Below are 24,783 nucleotides of genomic sequence, written 5' to 3'. Positions count from 1 at the left end.
GCGCCTCCACTCGTCCCCTCGACTCCCTCCGGTCGCACACGTGGGAAGCCGGGCCTGCAGCCACCCAGCGCCCCTCTCCCGCCCGCCTCCCGCCCGCCCTGCCTTTTATTTCCCTCAACTCCCCGGGCTTCTTCCAGCCCCCTCCTCTTCCTCTCCGCCTCCGCCGGCGCCCCGCCTCGGGCGGCCGCCCCTGCTCCAGCCCCCTCCCTTTCCTTCCCTTCCGCCCCTCCCCCGCCCCCCCGGGCTCGGCGACCTGCCTGGACTAAGCCGAGATCCGCCCCCGCCGGCACCGCCCCTCCTGGGGGCTCGGCCCCAGGCCCGCCCCTCTCCGCCCCGTCTGCCGCTCGCGCCCTCCTTTCCCCGGCGGCGCGTTCCCCTGCCCGCCCCCTCTCCACCCCAACCTGCTCGGGTCCGCCCCTTCCAGCCTTCGGCGCCTCGGGTCGGCTGCTCCAATCGGCCACTCGGCGCCTGCTGCCCGGGCCGCCGGGACTGGGGCGCTGCGCTGGCGCCCTGGCTGGGGAAGAAAGTTCGGGGAATCCATCTGCCCATCGGTCCGGAGAGAACTTCCAGACCCTTGGCCCCAGGATGGGGCTGGCCCCGCTGCTGCGGCCGCTGCTGGGGCTCTTCCTCCCCGCGCTCTGGAGTGGAGGTGAGAGCTCGGCGCCCGGGCCAGGCGGGCGCGCGGGTCGGCAGTGCGTCGACGCGGCGCTCGGGCTGCGGGGCAAGTTTGCCAGCATCCCGCAGCCCACGGGGAGCGGGCAAAGCCACCTCCTCGCTGACCGCAGTCCCTCTGGCGAGCCATCGGGGTGTCCCCAAGGGCTTCCAGGCTCGGTCGCGAGTGCTGGTCCTAGTGGAACCGGTCTGGGGTCCTAGGGGGGCGGTGCACGCGCCCCTTCTGCGCGGAGGAGGGAATCGAGTTCGGCTGGGCGAGCCTCGTCTCCGCACATTTTTGGCGTGGGGCGCAGGTCTGGTCTGGACCCAGCCAAGAACTTTCCCCTAGACCGCGTTGCGTAGTTGGGCCAGGAGAGTCTGGCGGGCTTTGTGGAAGCTACGGACCGGGTCTACCGGGGACCCGCGCCCTGCGAGCGAGCTGGCTGTCAGAGTTGGCTTAGCCGCACCCGGAGGTCGCGATCCGCCGAGCCTGGGCGTCGGGCGGGCGAAGACGGAGTTGGGGCGGCTTCCACTGGGCCCTTAGGTGCCGTGCTGGCCCGCCTTTGCAGGGCGGCCCTGCGCTTGTGGCGGCCTGGAGCGGGGCATGCTTTTCACCCCGTTACCGCAGAGCGGAATCCACTGTGCTTGGGCTGCGTCTCGGGTCATCTCGATTCTGCCCAGGGTCTCGGGCTCTTCAGAAAGGCACTGCATCGGTAAGTGGGCCCAGGCAAGGCAGGTTCCATTCTGTGCCGACCGCTGCTTTGGAGGGTACGTGACTGACAGATTTAAAGTACGATCTCTGATGCTCTTCCCAGGAAGCTGGGAGAAATTTACCAGGCTTTACCCAAAAGAAAAAGAAATGGGGAGGGGTGGAGGAGAACTGAGCTAACACATCCTGGGGATTTCCCTTCCCTAGAAAGTTTTATTTCCATTCCGTTTGAGGTTTTTGTCTCTTAATTTTGAAGATGGTTGACTAACATTCACCTACTATTCTCAAAGATGCTTTTTAAGAATACCTGGGCCAATCTCAAAAAAACTAAAGGACAAATGATCTCGCTGATAAGCGGATGATGACACATAATGGGGGATGGGAGGGGGGCAAGAATGGAGGAAGGAGGGACTGTGTAGAGAGATAAGAGGGGTGGGAGGGGTGGGGGGAGAAAAAAATAACAGAATGAATCAAAAACTATTACCCTAGATAAATGTATGATAACAATAACGGTGTGCCTCTACTTCATGTACAAACAGAGAAAGAAGATGCATCCCATTTGTTTACAATAAATATGAATTAAAAAAAAAAAAGAATACCTGGAAAGTTTCCATTTACAATCAAGCAACTTAGTTTTTTCCTTTCAAGTCTCAGTTGCTTAAATTAAAATTTCTTTTCTATTTTTTTAATTGAACCTAGGGGTGCTTAATCACTGAGCCTCATCCCCAGCTATATTTTTATATATATGTGTGTGTGTGTGTGTGTGTGTGTGTATACATATATATATATATATATATATATATATATATATATATTTTTTTTTTTTTTAAGACAGTTGTTTAGGGGCTGGCTTTGAACCTGCAATCCTCCTGCCTCAGCCTCCTAAACCAGCAGGGTCACAGGCATGTGCCACTGGGCCCAGATTAAATGAAAAATTCTTAACACATTCTCCTTATGCACGTTCAATTACATAAGCTTTTCCTAATACAAGGCAACTTAGCAATTTGAAACAAACATCAAGAGCCAGAACCAAGCAAAGAACTGAAGCCCTTCTGTTCTCCACCCCCTCCCCCCACCAAATCCTCAAAAATTCCTCAGCATTTCTGCCACATCCATTTGCTCATAATCTGCTACAAATCTGGCCTATTTTGAGGCCAGCCAGGACTGGTCATAAACAGTCCTGGAGGTAGTGAATGTGGTAGGCATTATGGGAAATGTAATAGAAACAGTAGTTTTTGTGTTAGATATTTTAAAAATTGGATGTTATTCTTTTTAAAATATATATATTTTTAGATGTTGGTGGACCTTTATTTTATTCACTTAGTTTTATGTGATGCTGAGAATCGAACTCAGTGCCTCACACTTGCTATGCAAGCACTCTACCACTGAGTCACAACCTCAGCCCCTGGATGTTACTCTTTCCTAAATTTTTAAAAAGCTGTAATGAAGATTTTTTTGTGTCCTGCAATCAGTTTTAGGCAGGTAATCACAGGCCTTTTAAAATCCACCTGGCAGGAAGAACAAAAAGGTTTTCAAATTTCTCTTCTGATTTTTGTGCTGGGGATCGAACCCAGGGCCTTGTGCATGCAAGGCAAGCACTCTACCGACTGAGCTATCTCCCCACCTCTGATTTTTTTTTTTTTAATCTTGAAGTTTACCTGTGAGATTTCTGAGTGATCCAGCTTACCTTGTGAAAAGCATAAGGGTTGGGATTTATTTATTTGTTTATTTATTCTTTTTTGAGGTGCTGGGGATGGAAATCAGGGCCTCCAATATGCTCCGCAACTTCTCCACCACCGAGCTATACCCCAGCTCCAGGATGGGACTATCGAGGGCTGATAGAACCAAGGGAAGAGTGTCCTAGGAAGGGATTAGAGATGGAAATTAGACTGTCTAGTTTTAAGATTTTCCTATTGCATACGTGGGGCCTGAGTGGTTTGCTGCCCCAACAGGAGAAAAACAGGGTGTGAATGTGGGCAGAGTGTACACTGCACAGTAATAGATAAATAATTAAAATTTAAGCATCACTTTAACCCAGAAACTGTCCCCCCCACCCCTAAACACAGACATAAACACCACTCTACGAGAACCTGCCCAATGCAGAACTTAAAACTGCCCAACCCTGGGCATTTCCACTCCTTCCAGCACTTCCTTTCTGCTTACTTTCTGGTGGGGGCGCCAGTGAGCAGCAAAGCCGCACACAGGGTGGCTCTCGGGGAGGGCCCTGGAGAGGAGAGAGGAGGAGAAAGGAGACTGGAGACAAGTTGGAGGTGTTATGAGGACCAGGCCCAGGAGGGAGCTGCTCAGAACCCTTAGAGCAGATTGGGCTTTGACAATTGTTTAAGGAACTGGCAACTTTTCTCTCCCAAGTTGATACTGTAGCGGGTATTCTAATTATCTGTAAACATTTTCCCAGTGACAACTTCAGGTTATGGTGTTGCTGAGGGGCTTCATGGCAGTGGCCTCAAATGCTTTTTGGAAGTAAGCAGACCTTTTCTTTCTCTTTTCTTTTCTTTTCATTTCTTTCTTTCTTTCCTCCTTTCTTTCTTTTTTTTCTTTCTTCCTTTCTTTCTTTCATTCTTTCTCTTTCCTCCCTCCCACCCTTCCTTCCTACCTTCCTTTTCTTTCCGGTGCTGGGGAGGGAACCCCGGGTGGGCTCATGTTAGGCAGGTCCTCTCCGTAGCACTGAGCTACATCCCCAGCCCGGCAGGGCATTATGTTCATGAGTGCTTGAATTTTAAATATTTACTCTGACCCATTTTCTTAAAGTGCGGAGTGGAACGCAGTTGTTTTTTAAATTGATAATGATTATGCTTGTAAATCTTATTTTTTGAAATAATTTCTAGATAGTCCCTGGAGAATGGCCAGTGAGTGGTGTTGTCGGTAGTAGGAACCAGCAGTCAGTGCTTGCTGGTGACGAAGAGGTTGACTCTGGATGCCAGTGAGCTGGGCACAGGCTGCCAGGTAGAGAAGCTGAGAGGTGACCTCGGTCACCTATCTGTCCTAAGCACTGCGCATGTCATGGCCAGAATGGGAGTTTTGAAAATGAATCTGCTTGTTTTACCCCCTTGTTAAACATCCTTAATAGCTTCCCTTTCCTTACCAGGTTTGCAAAGACTTTGACTCATTTCTAGTCATTTCCCCTGTCCCTGCTGGCTGGCCACCTGTGAGGGTGCCTGCCTTCACTGTGGCGCTTGGGTAGCTTAGCAGTGCTGTGCTCTGGCTGGAAACTCCCCCCAGAGGCTCAGCGTGCCGGCTCCTTCCGGTCCTTTGGATTTCAGCTCAGATGTGCACCTGAGAACATTCTCCCCAGCCATAGTTACCTACCGCCCCCAACTAAATTTAACTTGCTGGTAACAGTAATCAGTACCTGATTTGTTGCTATTTACTCTTCTCTTGACTGGCTTTTCCTCCACTGTCCCCCACTACGAGGTAAGTTCCAAAGGGCAGGAGCACACACCCTTCTCTGCCAGCGTGGTGCAGGGCCACCAGGCGGTCAGTGAGTTTGGGGGGCTGGGGCGGGGCTGGATGAGAGTCTTGTTATGTGCTTCTTCCTGGTCTCTTCCTGCTGACTTTTCCAGAAACAAAATCACTGAATCTCTTGCCCTAGAGCTTTTAGGTCATTCATAGAGACCTTTATTTTACCTACCCTGCCCCCCAAAGCATCAACGTGATGTCATTACAGGAGAAGTCAGGAAATAAAGAGAAGGTGGATTTTCAGACTACATAACATAAGCCCCAAAGGTATTTGTCTGTTAACTATTCCACCTAGGAAAGTACGTCAAAAACTGGTGTGTGTGTGTGTGTGTGTGTGAGAGAGAGAGAGAGAGAGAGAGAGGGAGAGAGAGAGAGAGAGAGAGAGAGGGAGAGAGAGAGAGAGAGAGAGAGGGAGAGAAAGGAGTTTTAGCGCTCCTTGGCCAGGGGCAGTTTGCCCTGAGTGCCTTGATTCTGACCCATGATCACTAGTTTCATCTTAATCCACAGCACATGGCTCTGAGTTGGTTTGCGTCTCTGCAGAGGAGTTTAATTATTATAAACACCGAAAAAGAAGCTTCTCCTTATGTGCGTCTCGGGACTGGAATAAAAACATTGGCAGGGCTGGCCTCAGTGGGCCCTGGGGAACCAGCTGACCCTTAGGACCTCCAGTTTATTTTTGGTGCAGTGGGATCTATTTCATGCTGTCCAGAAGGATGAATTGAGCTAAGGGTACATAGTAAGTGCTCAAAAAAGGTTAGCCATAGCTTCCCTCTCCATTTCTAAATTCAAATTAGTGGTCATGCTTTTGGTACACAAAAGGTGTTGAGCAGAATGTGGATTTTTGTTTTGTTTTTAAACCAAGGATTGAATCCAGGGGCACTTAAACACAGAGCTCCATCCCCAGCCCTTTGTGTTATTTGTTTTGAGACAGGGTCTCACTGAGTTGCCACGGACCTCCCTAAATTGCTGAGGCTGGCCTCTAACTTTCAATCCTCCTGCCTCAGCCTCTAGAGCCACAGGGATTATAGGTGTGTGCCACTATGCCCAGCTGAAGGGTTCTTTTCTCACTGTAATGTATCCTCAATTAAATCTTGAACTATGAGGTCACCACCGGGGCCACCCTCCACTGTCCACAGTGCTTTGGTGAAGGGGTGTTGCTGATGCTGTAGCTCTTTAGGAATTGTTTCCTGGCAATTAGCAGAGCCCACCCTGGACCAGGCCGTTCTCCAGTGCCACTGGCTGTCCCCACCCCCACCCCTTCCCTTCTGAGCTTAGACTTGACATGGCAGGAATAGCTTCCCGTCACGTGCCTCTCAGAAAGGTATACAAGTGAGGTTCAGTTCCTGCCCAACTTTTCCCACAGCTCCACTCGGAGGGGGTGTGGTTGTTTGGTTTTGTTCTCTGTGGACCTTTTGAGCCTGGGCATTCCAGGACCTTCCTTTTCTTTCCACCAGTTCCAACTAGGTTTCCCAGAAGACTTCCAGCTGTGTCTTGGCGGGAAGACGAGCAGAGGGCAGAGGACCCTGTTTCTTAGAGTCCGCTCTGGCCTGTGTGCGTGTGCGTGCAGGGTGGGCTTGCAGGATGTGCGCTGGCGGGGAGCCCCAGGTACACCCGTTTCCCGGACTTCCTGCCTGGAGCTGACCGGGTATTGGAGACACCCAGGGACTTCTCTCCTCTCTGGGGCACTCGCTGACCCTTGCCTGGGGGTAACCTATTCCTCTCAATCCTCCTTCCTTGTCACCAGCCTCCAACTCAAATGCTGCAAGTGTGTGTGGCAGGGGTGGAGAATTCCTTTAGGAATGTGGGTCCCTGAGGGAGGGCAGGCGCCCCGAGGGTACCCACCAGCCCAGCCCAGCCCAGCCCTTTCTCCCTCCTAGGCTTTAGTTTTCTCATCTGGACCGAGGCTCTTGTACTGTGTGGGAGGTTGTTAACCACGGTCAGGGCCCGCAGCTTGTCCCCAAGAGCACCCGGAGCAGGCGGCAACCCTGTCTCCTTGGGCACGCACCATTTCCCCTGTGGGGCAGCAGGATCCAGTGGATATGGCCTGAGAGAAGCCCTGAGCTGTGCTGCCAGTCTCCTTCTCAGGCTGCAGTGTTTTAAAGTGATAAAAGACAAAAGGTGACTTTACCCTGAACATTGCATTGAGAAGCCTGCGCTCAGCGCTGAAGGATGTCACTCCTCCTTCCTGGTCACCTTGTCTTACCATCAGTTTCTTTGGCTTAATGGTAATGTGGATTTGGCAGGGTGGGGGAGGGGCAAGGGGACAGAGGAAGGGGAACAGAGCTATTGGCTCCATGTTTGGACCGAGGTCATGCTGAGAAGTTTTATACCCAGAGCTGAGGCCACTGGGCGGACTCAAGCTTGGAGAAAATCCATCTTATTCCGTAAGCCCCTGCATGGATTTTGGTGGCACTCAGTACATTTCTTTTTGTCCTCACTCAGGATCTTCTAGATAGTTTTCACTTGCATCGGCCGTGAGCCAAGGTCCTGGCAAGATCTGGTCAGTACAGGGTTAGTGCCCTGCTGGCCCTGCCCAGGAGGGGCCCGTCCTCAGCCCTTGGGTCTCGGATTGGCACTTAACCAGGCAAATGCACTCTGACAGATCCCTGTTCTGTGAACTGCTTTTTCTTGGGGACTCTGGTTACCTCAGCCTTCAGGGACCGCAAACATCTTAGGACTTGCCTCCGCTGTGGTCTGGCTTCTCATTAGTTGCACAAAGGAAAGCCTTGTTTGTTTTGGAGAAGGGGTTACTTAACTATTTTAAGCCTTGGGGGCTTCTCCTTGAAGCTACTAATAATAGATGGGCTTCATTATGGTTTTGAAAACAATCATTTCCACAAGTAAGAACAGGCTGTCTTCCCAGAGAATATTAGGTTGGGACCCAAACTTGCTGAAAGCTGCCTTCTGAGAGTGTGGCCACTTCTAGAACTCTCCGGGAGGTGATGAATATTCATGGCCTCCCCAGCGTTGTTTGCATTAAAAGGCTGGATTTCCCCCAGTACTGTGAGTGGCAGGCTGCCCCACGCAGGAAGTGAGGCCGGCCTCCAAGCCTTTTTTACAATTCTGGCACGTCATCTGGAGATGTGGAGATGAAAGCGGTGTTCTTTGAAAGTTTGGGAGCAAAGAGGGGAAAAAGGAAGCTCATTAGATGTAGCATTAGTTTTAAAAAAAATCAATGTGGGAGACGAAAGATGAAGTTCTCACCCCGGTTTTGAGGATGACCTGCACCTGGGGTGGTGCCTCATCTTTCCAAAATTCCGAGTTTGTCCAATGGGAGGGCAGATCCATGATTCTGGGGTCCCGTCTGGGTAATGACTCCTCCTGAAGGGGAAAGGAGGGGACGCTTTCTCACAGTGAGGTTCTGACACCGTGCCTGAGCCCCATCCCTGATACTGGATGTGAGCAACCTTGGGCATCAGCCTAGAAATGGGGACAGAGGCTGAGCAGAGCGTGTCTTGAGAGATGTGTCATGCCAGTGGCTTCTTTCTCTTGGCAGCTATCATTCCCTGCCACCTGGGCTGCCCACGCCCACAAGGAAGTGTCCCCACCAGCTCTGAATAGAGCAATAGAATAGACTAGAAATACAGAGGTGTCTTTTTGAGAATAGTGGATGTCCCCAAATTATGGCCCCTTCCTGTCCAGTCTGCTGGGAGTCTGGACTCTGGGGTTCTGGGAGGCAGGACTAAGTCTTCCTGGATGGGGTGGGCCGTGTCCCCCAGGGGGAGCAGCAGAATATTTATGTATAGGGAGAATGATGTCTTTTTTTTTTGTTTTTTGGTACCAGGGATTGAACTCAGGGATGCTTAACCACTGGGCCACGTCCCCAGCCCTTTTTGTTTTATTTTGAGACAGGGCCTTGCTAAGTTGCTGAGGCTGGCTTTGAATTTGTGATCCTCCTGCCTCAGCCTCCTGAGTCGCTGGGATTACAGGTGTGCACCCCCAGGCCTAGCTCATTTTTAAAAGTCCGTGCATTCAATGTTATGTAATTTTATATTCGAAAATTTAAAAATCTGTTTTGTGGTACAAATTGTAGCATGTATCCCTCCTAAGTTCTTTGGCTGGGAGGATAAGCACAGAGACAGCTATGCTAGGGGTTAGGGTTAGGGTTGGGTTCTCAACAGGAGGGGTGCTTTGGACCCACCTGTGAATCTTTTGTAAAACCCAGAAGCTGCCAAGTACAGTGGTGCACACTTGAATCCCAGCCACTAGGGAGGTTGAGGCAGGAGAATTTAAAGTTTAAGACCAGCTTCAGCAAATCCACAAGATCTTCGACAACTTAGCAAGACCCTGTTTCAAAATAGAAGATAAAAAGGGCTGAGGATATAGCTCAGTGGGTTCAACCCCCAGTACCAAAAAAAAAACAAAACCAAAACAAAAACCCAAAACACAGAAGCCTAAGCCCCACTGAGAACCTGTGGACTCAGTCTGTGAGGGTGTCACATCCTGCCTGATGTCTGATTTCTGGGGAGGCAGGGGAGGGCCTGCTTCAAAGCCTGGCCTCCAAGTGTGAGACTAACGCAGCTCTGCTTCCCCAGGGAGGGCACAGGCCCTGAACCAGAGGAACCGGCGGGTGGCTCCTCCAGCCAGGTGCCCTCCTGGGTTCAGGACCCACAGGAGGGAGGACCGTGTGGCTGCTCACCTAAGCCACCCCAGGTGGGGCACTGCTGTTCTAAGCAGTTGGGCCGGCCAGTAAATATCAAGACTTAATTCTCATTTTTGCCATCGTAATTTTTTCTTTCTCACCTACTCTTTATTCTTTGTATTCAGATCTCGTTATAAAATATTTGTGGTAGCTGGGCACAGTGGTGCCCACCTATGATCCCAGAGACCCTGGAGGCTGAGGCAGGAGGATGGCAAGTTCAGAGCCAGCCTCAGCAATGTAGTGTTGTCTCAAAATTTAAAAAATAAAATAAAAAGGTCTGTGGATGTGACTCTGGTTAAGTGCCCCTGGGTTAATGCCCAATTGAAAATATATATATATATATATATATTGTTGATACACCAATGGGTCCAACAGGTACTAGAATTCCCATGTGTAACCGCCACTCAGACATTAGCAATATCGCTGACGTCTCCACTGTCCCCCTGCAGCGTCATCCCGTCAGCCCACACCACATCGGTGTCCTAATTCCTGAACCTTTCTTTCCGTAGGGAGGGGTGGTACCAGGGATTGAACCCAGGAGTGCCCTACCCCTGAGGCACATGCCCAGCCCTTTTTATTTTCATTCATTTATTTTTATTTTTTATGTTTTCAGAGACAGGGCCTCGCTGAGTTGCCGAGGCTGGCTTTGAACTTGCCATCCTCCTGCCTCGGCCTCCTGAGTTGCTGGGATTACAGGCGTGCACCACCATGCCTGCAAATTCCTGTGCATTTCTTTATCCTTTGACCCCATGTGGGTGTTGAGAACAGTCCATAGTATCATCCTATACCATGTCACTTAGAGTATGCAGTAGCTTCCTATAACAGAACACCCCTCTTTGGTAGCTTCCCCAAGAGGAGGGTATTTTCTCAAATAACAAGCAGTGTGAGGCCCAGTTGAGACTCATGAGTGACTCCATGATGGAGTCAAAGAACTGGCTCTTTACTCTGCTGTCTTAGCGATGGTTTTGGGATTCATTGTCTCAAGATGACTGCTTCCTCTCCAGGCATTTCATCTGCCTTCCAAGCAGAAGGAAGCCAGAAGGACAAAGGACAAACCATCTCCTACCAGCTGACTGTTCTTTTCATCAGGAAGGTGACAGCTCTCTGTGATGCTCCATGCTGTGGACTTTGCTTACATTTAGTGGGTTCAGATGGGTCCCATTTGTAGCAAAAAAGGGAAAGGGGTATCAGCGCAGGATGCTTGCAGCAGATTGCAACATGCACATGATAAAGTTTTACGTAAAAAGGGAGCTTTCTTCTTCCGTTTGCTTTTTTGATCCATGTTGAGTTCACTAGATTCATCAGGCTTGAAAAGCGTAGCCCTGGGTCGTTTATCTTCACAGGCAACAATGTGGCGATCCTGTAACTTCATCCATCCAGTCTCTTCTTAGTCCGAGCTTCAGTTTGCTCCCCGTTGATTTTTATTACCAGCAGCGTCCACAGAAACGTTCCTCTTAATCTTTCCTGTCCAGAGGTTTCACTTGTAATGAAATGCAGAGATTTTAAGTGTGCAGTTGGACGACCTGAATCAAGATGACCCGTCTCCCTGCTGGTCTCCCTGAGGTGGGGCAGGTCTTCAGGGAGCAGGTCTTCAGGGCCGGGAACGCCCAGGTGCAGGTTGTGTGACTTCCGCCTCCTGTTGCCAACAGGTTGTTGCTGGGAACATCTGAGCTGAGATGTCTCCTGGGGATGCTCTGGGGCAGGTCACAGCTGGTGTGTAGCTGTCCGTCCCCCTGGGGCCTCATCTCTGTCCTTCCCCCTGGGCCTCACCTCTGTCCTTCCCCCTGGGCCTCACCTCTGTCCTTCCCCCTGGGGCCTCACCTCTGTCCTTCCCCCTGGGCCTCACCTCTGTCCTTCCCCCTGGGGCCTCACCTCTGTCCTTCCCCCTGGGCCTCACCTCTGTCCTTCCCCCTGGGCCTCACCTCTGTCCTTCCCCCTGGGCCTCACCTCTGTCCTTCCCCCTGGGGCCTCACCTCTGTCCTTCCCCCTGGGCCTCACCTCTGTCCTTCCCCCTGGGCCTCACCTCTGTCCTTCCCCCTGGGGCCTCACCTCTGTCCTTCCCCCTGGGCCTCACCTCTGTCCTTCCCCCTGGGCCTCACCTCTGTCCTTCCCCCTGGGGCCTCACCTCTGTCCTTCCCCCTGGGGCCTCACCTCTGTCCTTCCCCCTGGGCCTCACCTCTGTCCTTCCCCCTGGGCCTCACCTCTGTCCTTCCCCCTGGGGCCTCACCTCTGTCCTTCCCCCTGGGGCCTCACCTCTGTCCTTCCCCCTGGGCCTCACCTCTGTCCTTCCCCCTGGGCCTCACCTCTGTCCTTCCCCCTGGGGCCTCACCTCTGTCCTTCCCCCTGGGCCTCACCTCTGTCCTTCCCCCTGGGCCCTCACCTCTGTCCTTCCCCCTGGGCCTCGCCTCTGCTTCCCACCCTGGGGCCTCGCCTCTGTCCTTCCCCCTGGGGCCTCACCTCTGTCCTTCCCCCTGGGCCTCACCTCTGTCCTTCCACCATGGACCTCACCTCTGTCCTTCCCCCTGGGCCCTCACCTCTGTCCTTCCCCCTGGGGCCTCACCTCTGTCCTTCCACCGTGGACCCGTCCTGTGCAGCTGCAAGGAGGCTGAGCAGCTGGGGCCTATGTGTGCATGTCAGGGAAGTGGGGGTGGCAGGAGAAGTCCCCTTCACTCCTTCCCAGCTACGCAGACCAGGGCAGGTCACTGGCACCTGTGAGCCACAGAGCCCTCCCCTGTGAAGCAGGGACCAGGCTTTCCCTTCGTGGGATTGGAGATGGCTGTGTAGGCAAGAGGCTGACGGAGTGTGTGTGCGCATGCGTGATGGGGCTGCTGGGTCCTGGGCCTGTTTCTCAGTGGAAGAGATGAACCATTCAGAGGTTCTTCAACTCTCCGTCTAGGTTGTGACAAAGTCATTAAGTTGGAAACATGGTAAGTTGAAAATGCGTGTGAGCACGGGCCCAGGTTCGAATCCCCAGCACCTCGGAAGAAAGCAAAAAGTGAAAGTGCGTGTGACAACCTGACCCTGGCGGGCTGCCAGCATGCAGAGCAGCGTGGGGCTGACGGCCCGGGCCTGGCGAGAGGATAGGTTTCTACTGAATATGTGTCGCTTTCACCTCACGGAAAGCCCCACCACCAGAAGCCCCGATCTTGGTGGAGTGCCTGCCACTCTTCTAGTTTCTGGAAGAGCTCATGTGGAACTGGTGGCGCGTCTTCTGGAAGCCTTGGGTGTGATTCTCCAGCGGATCCAGCTGGCCTTGCAGATTGGATTCTGGAGGGAATTTTTAAACTCATGAATTCCATTTCCTTATCCCATGGAGTAGCCCTAGAACTTAGTAGTAACTTAGTTACAGGGCTCTTCAGCTCTCCTGTTTCCTGTTGGCTACGTCGTGGCAGTTTGTGTTTGTGGAGGACTTAGCCCATGTCCCTGTCTTTGGATTTGTGTGTAGAGTTACTCATCGTGTTTGCTTATCATCCTTTTTTTTTTCCCCTTCCTTTGGGACGTCCGGGATGGAGCCTGGGCCTGGGACCTGCTGAGCAAGCGCTGTGTCACTGAGCGGAACCCAGTCCTTCCTTACCCTTCTGCAGCCCTCAGAGTCTGGCGATGTCCCCTTTTCCTCCTGATTCTGGTTGTCTGTGTCTTCTCGCTATAGATTCGTCAGTGTCATGATCGTTTAAAGCAATCAGCTCTTCATTTCATTGCTACCCTTTTCCATTTCATTTCTGACGGTTAATAACTTCCTTCCTTCCGCTTGTTTGGTTGTTTCGCATTTCTATGTCCCCAGCTCAGAGACTGCGGACTTTCCCTTTTTCCTGTCATTTTTATTTAGTCCCCTTCACGTTGCTTTAGCTGTGTCCTGCTAATTTTGTATGTTGTATTTTCATTCGGTTCAGTGTATTTTTTAGAATTTCCTCTGAGACTTCTTCTCTGACCTATTGATTATTTAAACATTTAGTTCAAAAATATTTGGGCAGTTTCTAGTTACCTTCTGTCTCTGGTTTCTGATTATGTCCATTGTGACCAGGGAACACCAAGTACATGATTTCAATCTGTTGAGATTTACTTTGTGGTCCAAGATATTGCTTGCTTTGTTTTGTCCCCCTGTTGTCTGGAGGGAATGCATGGTCTGTTGTTGGGTGGATTGTTCTACAAATGTAGATTATCTTCCTTAGCCATGATGTTGAGTTCTTCTATGTCCTTGATTATTTTCTACCTACTTGATCTGTCATTTGAGAGAGAGAAATGCGGTGCCACCTGTAACTACAGTTGTTGATTTATTTGCTTCTTTCAGTATTATCAGTTTTTGCTTCACATAATTTGCAGTTCTTTGCTTAGGTTCATAATTATTAAAGATTATTATGTCTTTTTTGTGGATTAACTCATCATTTGATTACACACTCTGCCTCTGATAATTTGCTTTGCTTTGAAATCTATTTTATATGATATTTATGTAACTATTCCTCTTTATCTTGATTAATGTTTACATGATACATCTTCTATCTTTTTAATTTCAACCTACCATTTTATGGAGTGATTTTCTTATAAACAGCAGATAGTATGTTTTTAAATCCACTGTCAACCTGTCTTTTTAATAGATAAATTTAGGCCATTTACATTTAATGTAATCATTGGTATATTAGGTGTTGATATTTTACCACCTGAAGTGAAATATAGAATCCTTTCGTCCTTTCAAATCTCTCTACCTTCCCTGTTTGTGATGTAATTGTCTTCAGTATTGCCTCTTCATATAGAGAACCGCATCTGTGTTACACTGTTTCTTCAACCATCACATGTAATCTAGAATACTCAGGAGGAGTCTGTTGCATTTATTTGTATTTTGGCTTCCTGTGTTTTCCTCCCTCCTGATAGTTCAGCCTTTCTTCTTCTGCTGTTCCTTTTGTGTCTGGAGAACCTCCTCTAGCTATTCACAGCAGATCTACTGTTTGGTTTCCTTCATCTCAGAATACCTTTACCCCGCCCTGCTTTACCAATAGAATTGGAGTTGACCTTCTTTCATTTCAGCACTTGAGAACCACCGAGACTCCTTTTTCTGTCCTTCTGTGGTTTCTGATGAGAAATCCATGGTCTTTCAATTGCTTTGCCCCTGTAGCCAGGCGTTATTTCTCCCTTGGTACTTTTAACATGCTTTGTCTTCAGTTTTCAGAAGTTTGACTCTGATTTATCTTGGCGTGGATTTGGTGGGCCTTATTCTATTGGAGATTCATGCAGATTTTTGAATCTAGGTTTGTGTCTTGCTAGATTTGTTTCTTTGTGTACTCTTTCAATTTGCCCTTCCTTCTCTTCCTCCAGACTGCAATGATATGACTATTTATTTACTGAGACTTGCTGTTTCGTTTCTAAGGCTTTCTATTTTTCTCATGTGTTTCAAGCATATTCATAACTGCTCATGGAAATATTTTGATGATTGCATCATTAGAAGCTTTTTCTAGTTGGTCTTAGTGGTGCACACCTGTAATCCCAGTTACCCAGGAGGCTGACGCAGGAGGATTACAAGTTGAAGGCCAGCCTGGGCTATTTTAAAGCAAGACTGTTGCAAAATAAAAATGGCAGGGGGAGCCGGGCGCGGTGGTGCCCGCCTGTAATCCCAGCAGCTCGGGAGGCTGAGGCAGGAGGATGGAGAGTTCAAAGCCAGCCTCAGCAAAAAGTGAGGAGCTAAGCAACTCAGTGAGACCATGTCTCTAAATAAAATAAGGCCGGGGATGTGGCTCAGTGGTCAAGTGTCCCTGAGTTCAATCCCTGGTACCAAAAAATAATAATAATAATAATAAAATAAAATTGTCAGGGGGCCTGGGGATGTAGCTCATTGGTAGAACATCCCTGGATTCAATTCCCAGTACCCTTGAATTCATTCATTCATTCATTCATTCATTCATTCATTCATTCATTCATTCATGAAAAGCTTTTCCAGATAATCCTGTCATCTTGGAGCTGGTATTCTTTTCATTTGCCATCAGAATGTTGTTGAAGTTCGGCTCCTGGGTATCATGTCGAGAAGCCATGGATCTTGCTTAAATCCTCTTCCACCTGGTCCCCTGGCTGCTCCAGCTGGAGTCAGGGTCTGCTGCCTGGGTAGGTGGGTAGGCGTGCTTCAGGCTGCTCTGCTGACGTGGAGGGGAGGCCTCCCCTCACGTTCACAGTGGAAGCCGACCTGGACTCTCCAGGAAGCCCATATTCCACCTGGTGTGGAGGACGGGGTTTCACCTGCCTGTGGTGACAGGGGTAGAAGCTGAGTCTCCCCACCTGGTCTTTACTAACTCCAGCCAGGGGTGACCTCCAGGCCCAGGGTGACCTCCAGGCCCCGGCTGACCCTGGTGGCAGTGTGGCTGTGGCGCTCTGTACTTGTAACTCCTGCTGGTGTGGCTGGGATGGGGCCCTGGGCTCTGGTGGCTGCCTTGCCCGGCTTAGCTGCCCCTTCCCGGTTCCTTTGAAAGGCTGCCCTTCTGCTCTTGTTTGATTGATAGCATTTCCGGATTGCTGGCATCTGGCTCCAAGCTGGAGTATGTGGGGCAAAAAGAAAACCCAGGCCCGTTGTTCCTGGACCCCGAGGTCACTCGCTGGTGCACTTTTTTCTCTCCACCCTTCGTGTTTTTTCCACGTGTGGGTTTTTGTTTTTGTTTTTTTTTAATTGTGGTAACGTCCGCCTGACATCAACTTTACCATGTTCCTCGTGTTTAAGGGTACGGTCCAGGGGTGCTAAGTACACTCGAGATGTCCCCCGGTCGCCACCCTCGCGTTCCAGAGCTCCCCTCATCTTGTAAAACTGAAACTCGACTCCCTTTGACTCACAGCCCCCCAGGATTTGGCAGCCACCATATCCACTTTCTGGTCTCTGCGTCTCTCAGGGTTTGAAGCAATGTTTATCTTATATGTCGCCCAGCATTTCAAGTTATACTTTGTGGGGGAAAAACTGGAGAACAGTGCACCTAATGTATTCTTGAGGGGGTTTCTTTACTACCCATCCCTTAGGAAAGACTGGAGCAGACTTGTACTCGGTGGCTTGGTCTTCCAGAGATAGTCGGATTTTACAAGGAAATAATTATGTTCCTTGAAACAAAGAATGGCATTTTAGTCCTAGGAATTCCGGCATCGCTGGGCAGGATACCCTGGGGGGCAGCAGAATGGAGGTGATAAACGTGTGGGCTGAGTCTTCAGGCTCCCTCTGGACCCCAAGGAGAACCAGCCCCAGACCTCTGCCCCCAGACCCTGGCCAGACAGAGTTGCCACCACGCCTCTCCTGACACCTGGCCGGCTGCCAAGGGGAAAGTGAAGGGACACCCACCCCCCACCCCCCGCACCCCGGTTAAGTAAACACAACCGTGTGCTCACATTTCACTGCCAGGGGTTGAGGGCTAAGTCAGCCTAACGGGTTCCATATGTTTGGTGTTGCTGGTCCAGGCATGGCTAGTGCACCTCTGAAACCAGACGGATCAGATGTTTCACGTTATGGAAATAATAGCTCCACTCATCGCATGTCTGTACAGGCCAGACCGTCTCCATGCACAGTGTTTTCTGCAAGTCTTGCAGAACACTTGTATGTACTTAAGAATGTTTATAACATATTTATAATTATTCATGTATCACCAAGTAGAGAAATGGTTTAATTTTTTAAAAGGGTTTTTTGTTTTGTTTTGTTTTGGGTCCTGGGGATTGAACGCAGGAGTACTAACCGCTGAGCCACATGCCCAGCCCCTTTTATATTTCATTTAGAGGCGGGGTCTTGCTAAGTTGCTTAGGGCCTCACTAAGTTGCTGAGGCTGGTTTTGAACCGAGATCCTCCTGCCTCGGTCTCTGCAGCTGCTGGGATCACAGGTGTGTGCCGCTGCTCCTGGCAAGAAATGGTTTAATTTCTCACAAGAGCATTTTCTGTCTCATGGTTCCGATGTGGATAGGAAACCTGTCAGTACAGTCTGGGCATGCTCTCTTGGCAGGTGCGTTGGAGTCTAGAATCCTTTTCCACGTGCCTTACTCTGCTGGCTCTACTTTGGAGTGTTTGCAGATCCCATTTGCACATTTGCATGTTCCTTGGGGATGAAGACTGAGCCCGGTGTCGTCCACGCTGGCAGCCTTGCCCCGGGGCCCAGCCCAGCCCTGTACCACGCATGGGTGTTTGTCGACACCTGCCCACGGTCTTGGCTTCAATTCGGTGACAGCACTGTTTTAGCTGCCTGGTGCCTGGCTCTTGAGTCTGGGAGAAGGTGTCATCTGTCTCCCTGTACCATGAGGACACTCGGTCTTGGGTGGACAAGTGGCTTACCCAAGCTCATCTGGCTTCTGCGTGGCTGAGCTGGGGCCCACCCTTGCTCCTCGACTCTGGGGTCTGAGTCTCACCTCACCTCTGCCGTATCCCCACCTCCCAAGACACGCGGTCCAACCTGAGCCTTCTGGCCGGAGATCTTGGGCTAATCCAGGACTCCAGGACCGGCCGAGGGCTTTTGGCGCCTTGTGTCCCTTCTCTAGAGCAGAGGTCTGAACCTGGCTGTGCCATAGAATCACCAGAGGAGAATTTTTCAATCCCAGTGCCCAAACTGCTCCCTAAGCCGATAAACTCAAGCTCTGGCTGGGACCCAGGCGTCGAGAGCTGAAAGCCTTGCCCTGGAAGATTCCAGTGTTCTCTCCGCTGGAGAGTGTGGCAGGAGCATCAGAAGAGGCTGGTGAAAAGTCACAGATTCCGGAATGTTCAGGTTCCCTGGTGTCCCCCTACAGAAGGGGCCTGGGGTTTTCGGAAGCTTCTTTGTCGAAGTGCTTCTTTGGAGGAACTTCGAATACCTGGGGTGAAAAGCAGGGGCCTGGCTGAAGGGGAGGCCGGGCTGCCTGTGGCTCCGGAAGTTCCTGGGGTTCACACTGTGGAAGAGCATGCCCAGGGTCCCGGGAGACGCAGCTGCTTTTTTTTTTTTTTAAACCAAAATTGACAAGTGGGGGTCAGGGCCATACGGAAGCAGGGTGCCACCCGAGAAGCCCCTTGTGTTTGCTCGGAGGCCCAGGCCCCTTCAGACCTTCCAAGCCAGGGCTCAGGGAGGCAGGATAACTTACCTGGTGTGCCAGGGTCCCGCTTTACCTCGAGACCCTCTCCTCTTCCTGCTCCAAGCCCCAGAGACTGACCTGTGGCCGCAGTGGTCTTCCATGACCCCTTGGTGCCCTGGCTCCAGATAATCACTGTTTATTTGGAATTTCACTGGAGAGAAGTGTCCTGGTTTTTATCTGGCAGCCCCGTGGCCGCTGTGATCCACAGGAAGAGTCTGCCCTTCTCTGTTTTCAGTACTGGGGTTTGAACCTCAGGCGGGGGTAGGTCTTAGCCACTGAGCTACACCTCCAGCCCCTTTGATTGTGTTTTGAGACCAAGTCTTGCTAAGTTGCTGAGGCTGGCCTCAAGCTTGCCATCCTCCTGCCTCAGCCTCCTGCGTCACTGGGATCAGAGGCCTGTGCTATGGCGTCCAGCCAACATTTCACAGGCCACCTCACCCTCCTCCACCATGCCTGGGCCTTTGCCTCCGGCTGCACACCAGCTGGAACCTCTTGGGGCACGCGTGGTCTCGACCACCTCCCCTTGGTGCCCTCAGCCCTGCCTCTGCCCCCCAGCGTGGTGCCCCCATGCTGGGCCCTGTCACACTTGTGCACGTGCTGACACATGGGTCCCTTTCCTCCACAGTGGTCTGAGGACATCGTCTCAAGCCAAGTTAGCAATTTACAATTCGGGACTGTCCGCCAGGTCAAGTAACTGAAGGTGGGACCTTTCCTTTCGGCGGGGTCGCTGCTGCTCTTGACTAATCCAGAGTCCTTCGCGTTGACCTGAAGTCTCACTGTGCTCATAGGACAGCTGCCTTCTTACACTAACCTGGGTAACAGGGAAGCTGCCAGCGATGCCATCCACCTCTTGGCACAAGTGAAATGGGGGTCCAGCCATCCAGGGCCCGGCTCTTTCGCCTGGGAGGGCGGGGGTGCAGGGGCTTCCTGTAGACGGCAAGCACATCCCCAGGGAGGCCCTTTGCCCTGGCCACGGGGGTGCTGGACAGCCAGAGGCCTCACCCAGGAGACAGCAGGATGCTGGCCCCACCTCTCTCACTGGTGCCATGCCTGGGGACAGGCACCCCGGCTCATCCGAGCCTCACCCCCTCCTGAGGACCCCCAAATGCCATTGAGGGATGAGTTTGAGGACTCAGTTTCTGACACACAGACTTTGGAGGGACACTTTGAAACCACTGCACCTCCCGTCCGCCTGCCAGCCAAGTCCCCTCTCCGCTTTTAACTCCTGCCACCCTCTGCCGCTCTGTGCCTGGGTTGGCGCCTACGTTACCTATTGGGCTAGCGCAGCAAATTGGGACCTAGGGCACTCCATCAGTATTATTGGCAGTTGAAGCATTCAACCAAATTCTGGCCAGTGAAAGGCAGAGATGTCCTTCAGGGGTGCCTGGGGGTGAGGTGCCACTCAGGACTTCAGGGACTCCCAAGGGCGGGTCTTCCCCCACTCGCCTAGCAGCTAGCGCAGGTGGCGGCTGGACTTCCCCAGAACTGAGGGTTAGACCCCAGTCTGTAAAGAGAGGTTGGTTGTTTTGCAGGGCTGGGACTGCAGAACAGCTCTCCGTTTTGTTCTGCACACTCTTCAGTTCATGTTGGTATTCATTATAACAAGTCGTGTCACCTTTATAATCAGAAGGTGACCCAGGGGCCCAGTGATCCTCCTGCCTCAGCCTCCCCAGTCACTGGGATCACAGGTGTGTGCCACTGTGATCCCAGTTTTCCTGGGTTCTTACACTGGCGTTCATCCTGCCTCCTAGGAGTGGACCCCAGCAGGGAGGGAGCAGTTCCCAGGCTGTACTGAGAGGGCTCCTGGCTCAGCGATGGCCCAGGCCAAGGGATGCATGCCACCAGAGTGAGAGGGCGGGAGGACACGGGAGAAATCCCCAGTCCCCTCTCTGCCTCCACATCTCTTGTTCCTGTCCTCCCTTGGCCTGCTAAGCACTTGGCTGATACTTACACTAGCAGTTATTTGTTATTTATCTGAAACTCAAGTTTAACTGGGGTCCCTTGTTCTTATTCACCAACTCTGGCATGACCCTGCGCTGAGACCAGCTGCTCTCTGCACGCACACTTGGGCACTCAGCAGATGTGAGGTCCTGAGCGAGTTGGAGGCACAGCCCTTGGCAGGGATGGACCCTCTGTGTACCCCATGTCACCAACCTGTGGCATGGCCTGCGGGCCCACGTCTCCTCCACCCACTTGCCAGCGACATAGTTGAATGAACAACAACCAGCATAGAATGCACGCTCCCAAAATGCCTTAAATACCCTAAAAGTACAGCTAACGGGAGCCTATATTTTTAGAAACAGTTATGGGCCAGATGAAATAAAAACATTTCCTGGCTCATTCCAGCAGGCAGGCATTTTCTGGAAGCTCCAACTCTGGTAACACAAAAATTGTACAAATTTGTACAAAGTCGGACCACTCAGTCTTCAAAACTATTGGCGAAGTTCAGAGCACAGTCTGAGTCAGAGCAGACAGCAGGACAGTGAATCGTGGCTCTCCTCGCTGCCTCCTTCCTGCTGAGCTGGGTGGGAAGGGCTTGAATGAGCCACTTTTAAAAGATCTTTTTTTCCTTTGCGGTACTAGGGGTTGAACTCAGGGCCCTGTGCATGCCAGGCTGGCTCTCTACCACCAAGCAGCATCCCCTGCAAGATTTTCTTGGTGGTGGTGGGGTTCTTTTTCTTTCTTCCTTCTTTTTTCTTCCTTCCTTTCCCTGTCACCCCTGCTGCTCCGCTGGGGACTGAACCCAGGGCCTTGTGTAGGCTGAACCAGGCCTCCATCACGGAGCCCCATTCCAAGCCCGGCAGTCTTATTTCATGATCCGTCTTCAGAAGGGGGCTTGTGAACAAGTGGATGACTTGGGAACGGGAGTGCACATGGATGTGTGTGTTGAGCAAGTTCTGTGCCCCTTCGCTGAAGGCACGGAGGATGTTCTGCTTCTCCCTCTTCCGACCTGGGAAGTGGAGGATCATCCCCATACTTTGAAGGCTAACACTTAGGTGCTGTGTTTTTTCAGCCATTGCTGAGGTGTGGAAAGAAACCGAGCTGTCCCCAGGACCTTTGCCTGGAAACCTGCCAGCTGACCATGTGCCACTCACCTCCACCCACCACAGCAGGGTCCAGCCTGCCCGGATGTTTCCGCCAACCCAGACTGGAGGGTCACATCCAGGGAATACAGCTGTCCCCCAGGTGACCTCTGCTGCATCAAAGCTGCCTCCCCTGGCCTTTAATCACACGGTTGGACACATAATCCTTTCTGAACATAAAGATGTCAAGTTCAATTGCTCCATCAATGTACCTAACATCTACCAGGACGCTGCCATTACTTGGTGGAAAGACGGGAAGGAACTTGGAGAGCATCATGCCATCACCCAGTTTTACCCGGATGACGAGGTCACGTCTATAATTGCATCCTTCAGGTATGTGGCTTTCTCTTTTTCTTTTTAGATGTCATATTGAAACAAAGCCTCCTCATTTAAGACAACAAACCAAGCAAAACAGCTTTTATGTTTCTTTAAGCTATCTCAAATGGGTGACCATCTGTATTCTTGACTTCTTTTAAATTGAGTCCCATTGGAATTGTGAGTCAGCAGATAATTGGGGGTGGGGAAGGGTGGCTGCTTGCCCCCTGAGCTACAGGTCAGTGTCCAGTGCAGCTAAGACCAAGGGCTCACCAGTGCCAGGAGCATGGTGCACGCCTATAATCCCAGCAACTCGGGAGGCTAAGGCAAGAGGATCACAAGTCTGAGGCCAGCCTCAGCAACTTAGCAAGACCCTAAGCAACTTAGCAAGACTTTGTCTCAAGATAAAATAAAATAAAATAAAAAGGACTGGGGATGTGGTTCAGAGGTTAAGCCCACCTGGGTTCAATCCTCGGTACCCAAGGCCCTAAGCAACAAACAAACAAACAAAACTTCTACTAGTCAGCTGAAATAGTGCTTGTTTCTTTGCAGTGCTGGGGATCAAACCCAGACCCTGGGCATAGTAAGCTCAGGCTCTGCCACTGAGCTCTACACCCCCAACCCAAGGAAAAGTGGTTTTCAAGGGGCTTGAGAAGGCACCAAGGTCACCGTTAGTGGGGACTTTAAAACAGTACAGTCCTCCTGCTTCTTTTATTTACCGTGTTGGCCTGCCTCCCACGTCCTGGCAAGGATCTGCCTGCTGTGAGGCATGGTCCTGATGTAGCCGTCGCCCTCGGGCCTGGGGCGGCAGAGAAGGTGGAGGACCAAAGCCTGGGGAATGAGACAGGTCTTTGGCTGCCTGTCCGCCTCAGTTTTCCCCTTTGTTCAGCAAGAGCAAGCTGGACGAGCAGGGGAACAGGACCAGCCGAGCGGAAGGTGCATCCCGAAGCTCCATGCTCCCAGGATGGGGCCGCTGCCCTGTTTTGTCGGCTAGCTACTCCTCTTCTCAAGCTGCCTTGGTGCCGTCCGCTCCTTCCTCTGAACCTGCGATGGTTGGTTTGCTTCTCCCCACTTCTCCTTTGTTTCTTGGCTTTATTTATTAACATGTACTAATTTTACATCATGTGGGTGTGTGTGTGTTACTGAGGATTGAGCCCAGGGGTGCTGTACCATGAGCTATCTTTTTTAAATCTTATTTATTCATTTTTCGTACTGAGGATTGAACCCAGGGTTGCTTAACCATTGAGCCACATCCCAGCCCTTTTTACTTTTTATTTAGAGACAGGGTCTCACTGAGTTGCTTAGGGCCTTGCTAAATTGCTGAGACTAGCTTTCAACCTGCGATCCTCCTGCCTCAGCCTCCTGAACCACTGGGATTACCGGCCTGCCACCGGCCCTTTTTAAAAATTTTGGAACAGGGTCTCACTGAATTGCCCAGCCTGGCCTTCGACTTGGATCTTCCTGCCTTAGCCGCCTGAGTAGCTGGGATTCCAGTTTCGTTTGGCATCTTAATGAGATGCAGTGTGGTATTTAACATGCTCACAGCCCAGCAATCCCATCAGGCTGATCAGCTGTCCCTTCTCCTCGTCATTTCTTTGTGTTCGCAGGCTTGTAGCTTCTCTCTTCTAGATCATCATAAAATAGATGCCAGGTCACTGTGACCTGTGGTCTCCTGACTGTGCTGCAGGGCGGTAGATCTTCCTCCTCCAGCCTAACTCAGGTTTTGGAACCTGCTGTCCATCTCCGGGTCCCCCCCCCCCCCACCCCACCCCACCCCATCCCACCCCACCCCACCCCAAAACTGGTGATCACTGTTCTACTTTCAGATCGCCTCTCTGACTGGAGGGGTTTGGGTTTTCTGTTCCATCGCAGGTCTTTTGCGATTCGGTCATGGCACTGGGGGCCTGTGGCTGTGGAAAGCCGGGTGAGGTCAGCCTGCGGGGTGGAAGTGCGCTCCCGTGCCTGTGCCTGGGATCCCTCCGCCGGCTGCGAAGCCCTCTTTGATCTCTGCTGTTTCCACTTTCCCTGGCCCGACACTTGGCACTCTCCCGCACTGTGTCATGGCTTTCGGTGAATCATTTTCTGTTTCCTTTCCAGAAAGCCACCTTGCAGTCACCACAGAGCTCAGTCGTCGGCCAGTTCAGTCTGGCAATACTTGCACAGAGAGGCACTTCTCTCTCCTCTTTGCCCAGGTGCCGGGCTTGTTCCCTGTGTCAACCCCAGGCCCCGAGGCCAAGAACATGATTCTGCATTTCCCTGGCAGGGTCCTTTTTTTTGGCCCTAGGGATTGAACCCACGGCGCTTAACCACTGAGCCACATCCCAGCCTTTTTTTTTTTTTTTTTTTTTTTTTAATTTTCAGACAGGTTCTAAGTTGCTTAGAGTCTCACTAAGTTGCTGAGACTGGCCTTGAACTTGCCATCCTCCTGCCTCAAGCTCCTTCCAGCTGTGCACCATTGCTCCCAGCCACGCAGGACATTTGACTGACATTTTTTTGTGTGTTGAGGGTGGAATGCAGATGCAGGACCATTATATAGATGCAACTTCTGATGAGAAAAGTAAAATCATCCTTTAATAACAAATAAGGGAGGTGTTGTTTACAGGCTTAGAGAAAGAGAATGGACACATTGGTCTCATTGGGTGTTATTGGTGGGGGGCGGCGCACAGCCCTGTGGTCTCTCTGGGTGTGGTCAGCCATGGGCTTCTGTGTCCCTGGATCAGCTGCCACATCTCCCAGCCTTCCTTCTGCTGCAGTGGACCATGTGACTGCAGCTTGGGGCTGGCTCTAAGGAGCCAGGTGAAGAGCATCTGGAGAGTTTTGAAGCTTTGCAGTCAAGGTCTTAGTTTATTTGTGCCTTTAGTGTTCAG

General features: G+C 51.4%; 1 protein-coding gene across 1 annotated transcript in view; it reads left to right on the top strand.

The window, feature by feature from the left end:
* Positions 1-313: 313 nt before the first annotated feature.
* The window catches only part of LOC306644109 (tyrosine-protein kinase Mer-like), a 32,738-nt gene continuing 8,268 nt past the window's right edge, over positions 314-24,783 (top strand). The window contains exons 1-2 of the mRNA XM_079110685.1: positions 314-649; positions 21,532-21,934. Of these exons, the coding sequence (XP_078966811.1) occupies positions 586-649; positions 21,532-21,934 (467 nt within the window). The 5' untranslated portion in view covers positions 314-585. The remainder of the gene's footprint in view (positions 650-21,531; positions 21,935-24,783) is intronic.

This window comes from Sciurus vulgaris (genome assembly GCF_902686455.1).
Source record: "Sciurus vulgaris genome assembly, chromosome: 14".
NCBI classification, from domain to species: domain Eukaryota; kingdom Metazoa; phylum Chordata; class Mammalia; order Rodentia; family Sciuridae; genus Sciurus; species Sciurus vulgaris.
This window is presented reverse-complemented; position numbering and strand designations above follow the sequence as displayed.